We start from the raw sequence: 6,306 nt of genomic DNA, 5'->3' as shown, positions 1-6,306 counted from the left end.
ATTTACAATTTACAATTTACAATTTACAATTTACTAATTAGTTTATTCAATATTAAAATAATGTCATTTTACACTTAAGCATTTACAATTTACAATTTACAATTTACAAATCCTTCATTTACTAGTATATTTTAATCCATAAACAACTACATTTCCAATGAATTATACACAAATTACAATTTATGTATATATGACAATTTACAAATAGGTTGTAAATTTACAAATGACAAAGGAACATTACACTGGTCTCATACTGAGCCTCTAATGCCCGTGGGCTGGGTATTTTCTTGCACCCCCGCCCTGGCTGGGTATTTTTGTGTTAGATAAACACATTGGGCAATTATAACTTGAGAATCAATGCGTTTTCCATTCAGGATACAATTACACTGTGGATATCGAAAAAAGATTAAATTAATCTGCAGATTTAATTAATCTGCAGATTAAAGCATTGATCTTGATATTCGCAATACAAAAGTTCCCAGTTAATGTTTTCCTGTCTGCCAAAATCAGATTTAATTTTACTTCTAAAAAGAAAAATCAGACTTCAGAAAAAATTGGAAATACTATCGGTTTTATGATTTTGAATAAAGCCATTTATTTTTTATGTTTTTTGCCGGGTTGCAAGTAAATACCTTTTTGAGATTTGACAGGTTACCTCAAATTATCGTGTTTTTTTCTCGCAACTTTTCTTAGAATTTGAATAGCAATCTCTAGCAACTATTGGAAGATCTCATATGATTTTTAATTTGCAATATGAAACTTCTAGCATTTCATTTATATCAAACATTTTAACTGTCTACGTCTGTTCAAGTGGTCATATTTTTGAATTTATTAGTGTTCACTACGGTACTTTTTTAACCTTCTTCTGAATTATTGGTTTCTTGCAAAAGTGACTTACTGATTTATGCAGCAGAAACAATGAAGAAAATTAAAAGAATTAATATCTTTTGACGACAGAAAAACGACGAAATGTTCTAAAGGTTACTGTTGTGAATCAATCATGCAACTCTTTTTAATTCTGAGTTATCTGAATATATCAATTTTATAAAGCTAAATAATAGATTTTATATTTTATATTTTTCCAGAAGATGTATTTTTTTAAACCAGTGTGATAAATTATGATATTAATTAAGACATATAAATTAAAACTTAAATTCCTCCCACTTCAAAAAATATTATTGTTTCTTTTTTCAATTCAATAATTCTCTTAAAGATTGACCAAATATTGTTAAAGATGACCCAAAGTGCCTGTATGAATTTGATAAGTATTAGATTGTGTACCACTTATTTAAAATTGTAATTGATAGTTTAAAACATTATTTATCAGAACCAGAAAACTCTTTAATAGGAAGACGACTTTTAGATGAAATTGTGAGATTAAAAGTTACAACTTTTGTAACATCAAATACTATTGATTTCTTTAATGTCGTCTTCCTATTCCAAAGTTTCTGGACTTAATGTTGATTTATCTAAACTGTAGTTTTATTCACACCTGAGCAGGAAATCTTTAAATAAAACGGATTAAAGTTCCAGACTTAATCCCCTTACTTCAGAATTAAATTATTTAAACTGTTAGTTTTGAAGATTACCTTTCATTGGTCGGATAGATGAACTAATTAAAGATAGGAGGCGTTTTTAAACTAATCCGTTAATTAATTAAAAGTTTCTTGCTTTGTTTAAATCATGAATTATAATTAAGGACTATGTATTTTGACTAGCTATGTATATTTTATCACATTTTGACGACTGTTATCAGTTTTGATTTTTATTTTAATATGTTTTGATATGTCGTATTTTTTAAATTTGTTTTTACAATTTTACGTTGTTGTTAATTGAATTAACATGTTGACAATTGATTTATATTTATTGCCAATGGAAACCAATCGATTTAACGCTAGTAAAACATCGATTTCCACATCACATGTATTAATAACGGATTAGATTTCCACTTGTAAAACGTTTGATTGATTTCTGCGTGTGAATGATTGATTGATTTCAGCGACTATGTCTGAATGGATTGCCGTGTGTGGGGAGGAGGGAGATAACCCTATTGAAGTGGAAACTGAAGACGGTAAATTAATTATTCCCCCCCCTCAGGGGGGGGGGGGTAATAAATACCCCACTGAGCTCCTTCCTCCCCCTTCGTCTTAAATCATTTTACAAGTATATTTGGAATGTTTAATTGGGAAAAACAAATGCTTTTTGGGTAAGAATTAACAAGAAAGGATGAAAAACTTATCACTTCTTCATTTCCCTACCTTTATCTACCCCTTTTCCCCCTTCCTTCCCGGGTAATTTTTCTTTTAAAACATCATTTTCTTGCCATACATTTGTCTCTATTTTTAAGACTATTATCCCTTGTAAGTTATCTAATATCTATCCAATTTTTTATGTCTTAGCTTTCTTTATCTATTTATTCACTTGAATATCTACAAGGATGAATATCTTTCATATGAGAATTGTTTTTTGATAATTTTTTTTTTTTTGGGGGGGGGGGAAGTGCAACTTTGCATTCTTATTGATACTTTTTTGATACTTATACCTATAAAGTCATTTATTTTCCCAAATTCAGCGCTCCTGACAAGTTTATATATTTTTTGGAGGAAAATTATTTTTCAAGAAAATATACAACCCTGCCTTTCTATCTATTGGACTTATTTCTAATCAATAGATCTATTTTATAATATATTATCTATGTTTAGATGGAACCCTCCTGCTAGAGACCCTGACCGCCCATTTTCCCGGCACAACCACACTGAAGTACAGGAGCAAGGATACAAACTCATTCAGATCTGTCAAATGCGCTGTAAGTCGTGAATATCAATATAGTTCTAAATTCTGCCGCAAGGTGTCTTGTTTGTAAAAGTTATAAATGCATATTTTCCGTTGACGTTATTGTTATTAGTGTATTGAAAGCCTCTGGTTGTAATTGGGATCTGGCTCCCTCTATTTTTGCGTCAACCCAACCTGATTGATTGATTGATTGATTGATGTATTGATGGATTGATGGATTGAATAATGTTTAGAGTGGTATATTAAAAGCTCCAAGTGGTAGCTGGGACCAGGCCCCTCTCTACATTTGCGTGAATCCAACCAAACCGGAAGTAGAATCCAGGAAACGGGCAGCACCGGAACCAGCAGGTATTTATGATTCCATCTTTCTCAACTCTTGAACCATTTTACTTGACTCATGATCCCTTCTTCTCTAGCTCATGATCCTTACGAACTAACTATGAAACCTTCATGCCTAACTCATGATCCCTGCAGTCTGATCCTGTTTTTCTCAGCTAATGATGCCCTTTTTTAGCTTTAATCCCTGCTTTGATCCCTTTTTTGCTAACACAAGTCCTTCTTCTCTTGCTCATGATCCGTTCTTTCCTTACTCATGATCCCTTTATTCTTAAATAATGATACCTTCTGTCTCAGATCATGATCCATATATCTTATAATCCCTGTTTTCTTAACTGATGATACCATCTGTCTCGACTCATGATCCCTCTGTTCCAGCTGCGGAAGTAGCTCCGCACAAGCGGATACAGAACCTGTACCCGGAATACGATCCAACCAAATGTTCTGATCTAATCATTCTTGGACTCAAACCTACAACTTCAGCTGCAGAAATCCAGGTAGAAAAATACTGGGAGCTTCCCGCCACTCATAGTATATTTCATTCTCAGGATATTTTTGCATAAAATAATATCAAAGAAAACTTAAAAAATCCTTATTTTAGGATTTTTTCGAGAAATTCGGCGATGTTGAAATGGTTCAGGTGAGCGAAGCTTGATTTTATCTAGTTAACTTAGTAGCAAGCTTTATTTATCTTTTTTTTACCATTAAAAACTTATTTTTGAAAAAAGTACTTCTTTACCCAATGTCAAAGGAAGTTTTTGAATAGCTAAATTTTAATCGAAAAAAATGAGAGCAGGTTTAAGAAAATCAAATCCATCAATTTTATCATCGGTTTTTCCATCTATTTACAGGGGTGAACATTTTCCTGAAATTCCCCCCTTTTTTTGAAAAAAATTATTTTTTGGTTTTTTTCGCTGAATTTAGAAAAAAATGATTTCTTGGGGAAAAGAAATATCTTTTGACTTAAAAAAAAAAATGTTACTAGGATGAATAAACTTTCATGCTCGATTATTATACATCCCTGTATACATCCCTGTATACATCCCTGTATACATCCCTGTATACATCCCTGTATACATCCCTGTATACATCTATCCATCGATCTATATATGATTGTGTTCTAGACGAAGAACTCTAAGGACAAGAACGTGGCCTTCGCGTTTATCAGGTTCAAGGATAAGATGGTGGAGAGGAAGGTTCTCAGGGAAAAACATACCATTGACGACAGAGAGGTAAAAAGAATTTAAAGAGACCAATCAGGAACTTTTAAGATACTTTCGTCCAAATTTAATTATTTGTTGAGCGCCGTCTTTCATTCTTTATCTTGAAATAAAATATGATTTATGTTCGTTACTGATTATTTTTTTAATTTATCATTGTTAAGAAGTTTTGAAGACATTGATTGATTGATTAATTGATTAGTGCACGATTCGTATCCCTGACAGTCAGCAAGGGGATAAATCTCTCAGGAAGATTTATGTCAGCTATCATAATCAGGTAATTCAGGTCAAGCTCGGGTCATTTAAGAGAAAAACCTCTGTCAATATTAAAATTAACCTCAGTCATTAATGAAAATAACCCCAGTCATTAATAAAGATAACTCCAGTCATTAATTAAAATAACCCCAGTCATTTATGAAATTAACCCTAGTCATAAATGAAAATAATTCAGTCATAAATGAAAATAAACCCCGTCATTCAAGAGAACCCCCTAGTCATTATTGAAAATATACCCCAGTCATTAATAAAAATAACCACTGTCATTCAAGAAAAAACCCTCAGTCGTTTTTAAAAATTATCTCTGATATTCATTATTTCCGACATTTAGAAGAATAACCGCTGCCATTTTGGAGATTAACCGCTACCATTTCGGAGATTGAACCCTTCCATTAAAGTGATTTACTGCTACCATTTAGGACACTAACCCTGGCTATCTAGAAAAATAAAACTGCTTTTAAAGATAAAATGTATGAATTCCGGTCGTGAACATTATAGAGAATTTCCCCGGTCATTAAAGAGAATACCCCGTGCATGAAAAAAAAATCCCGAGCATGAAACTAAATTTTGTTCAGTCTCTAAAGGAGAAAGAAATTCTGGAACATTTTGAGAAGTTTGGTGATGTTGTAGAGGTTTTTATTCCCAATCCTTGGAGACATTTCTGCTTCGTCACCTTTCATGATGGAAGGTAGGTTCATTCATCCATTCATTGATTTATTCATCCATTCATTGATGTATTCATCCTTTTATTCATTCATTTATTCATTCATTCATTCATTCATTCATTCATTCATCCATTTATTGATTTATATTTCTGAGAAGGTAGGGTTTCTCTGGTAGGAAAATAGTCAACTCATTATTTCATTCATCCTTTTATTCAACCCTTCTTATTTCAACCCTTCTTATTATATGTATCTTTTCATTCATCCTTTCATTCATCTTTTTGTTCATCCTTTCATTCACCCTTTTGTTCACCTTTATCTATCCTTCATTTATCCTTTCATTTATCCTTTTATTCAACCCTTCTTATTATATCTATCTTTTCATTCATCCTTTCATTCATCTTTTTGGTTATTCTTTCATTTATCCTTTTGTTCACCTTTATCTATCCTTAATTTAGCATTTCATTTATTCATTCATTGATCCTTTAATTTATCCTTTCATTTATTCATTTATTCATCCTTTCATTTATCCTTTTATTCATCCTTTTATTCATCCTTTCATTTATCCTTTCATTTAGCCTTTCATTTATTCTATCATTTATCCTTTCATTTATCCTTTCATTTATCCTTTCATTTATCCTTTTATTTATCCTTTCATTTATCCTTTTTTGATCCTTTCATTTATCCTTTTATTCAACCCTTCTTATTATATGTATCTTTTCATTCATCCTTTCATTCATCTTTTTGTTCATTCTTTCATTCACGCTTTTGTTCACCTTTATCTATCCTTAATTTAGCATTTCATTTATTCATTCATTGATCCTTTAATTTATCCTTTCATTTATTCATTTATTCATCCTTTAAACTGATTTTTTCTAGTTAATGACCCATTTGTATACATTGAGCGCCTCAAAATTCAAAAATTAGTTTTATATAAATATCGAATTTTTTGTGTTAAATTTTTTGGTTATTACATCGTTAACTCTCAAAAGGGTTTGTATCTCTCCTATTGTTGTTTG

The 6,306-nt window shown here is 31.3% G+C and overlaps 1 protein-coding gene across 1 annotated transcript; it reads left to right on the top strand.

Moving 5' to 3' along the window:
- The first annotated feature begins 1,340 nt into the window (after positions 1 to 1,340).
- On the top strand, positions 1,341 to 5,317 carry LOC111700335 (TAR DNA-binding protein 43). Its single transcript, XM_023471215.1, has 8 exons — positions 1,341 to 2,071; positions 2,703 to 2,806; positions 3,027 to 3,141; positions 3,508 to 3,626; positions 3,731 to 3,769; positions 4,254 to 4,361; positions 4,552 to 4,626; positions 5,201 to 5,317. Exons 1-8 carry the CDS (start codon positions 2,005 to 2,007, stop codon positions 5,315 to 5,317), a joined length of 744 nt encoding a protein of 247 aa, XP_023326983.1. The 5' UTR covers positions 1,341 to 2,004.
- The last annotated feature ends 989 nt before the right edge of the window (positions 5,318 to 6,306 follow it).

This window comes from Eurytemora carolleeae, unplaced genomic scaffold, assembly GCF_000591075.1.
Source record: "Eurytemora carolleeae unplaced genomic scaffold, Eaff_2.0 scaffold311, whole genome shotgun sequence".
NCBI lineage: Eukaryota > Metazoa > Arthropoda > Copepoda > Calanoida > Temoridae > Eurytemora > Eurytemora carolleeae.
This window is presented reverse-complemented; position numbering and strand designations above follow the sequence as displayed.

What these genes read in the sequence shown, in the direction of transcription:
- LOC111700335 (XM_023471215.1), top strand. Translation starts at nt 2,005, where the DNA reads ATGTCTGAATGGATTGCCGTGTGTGGGGAGGAGGGAGATAACCCTATT. An exon ending in GCGATGTTGAAATGGTTCAG is followed by an intron (nt 3,770 to 4,253) that starts GTGAGCGAAGCT and finishes ATTGTGTTCTAG; the next exon opens with ACGAAGAACTCTAAGGACAA. An exon ending in ATACCATTGACGACAGAGAG is followed by an intron (nt 4,362 to 4,551) that starts GTAAAAAGAATT and finishes TTAATTGATTAG; the next exon opens with TGCACGATTCGTATCCCTGA.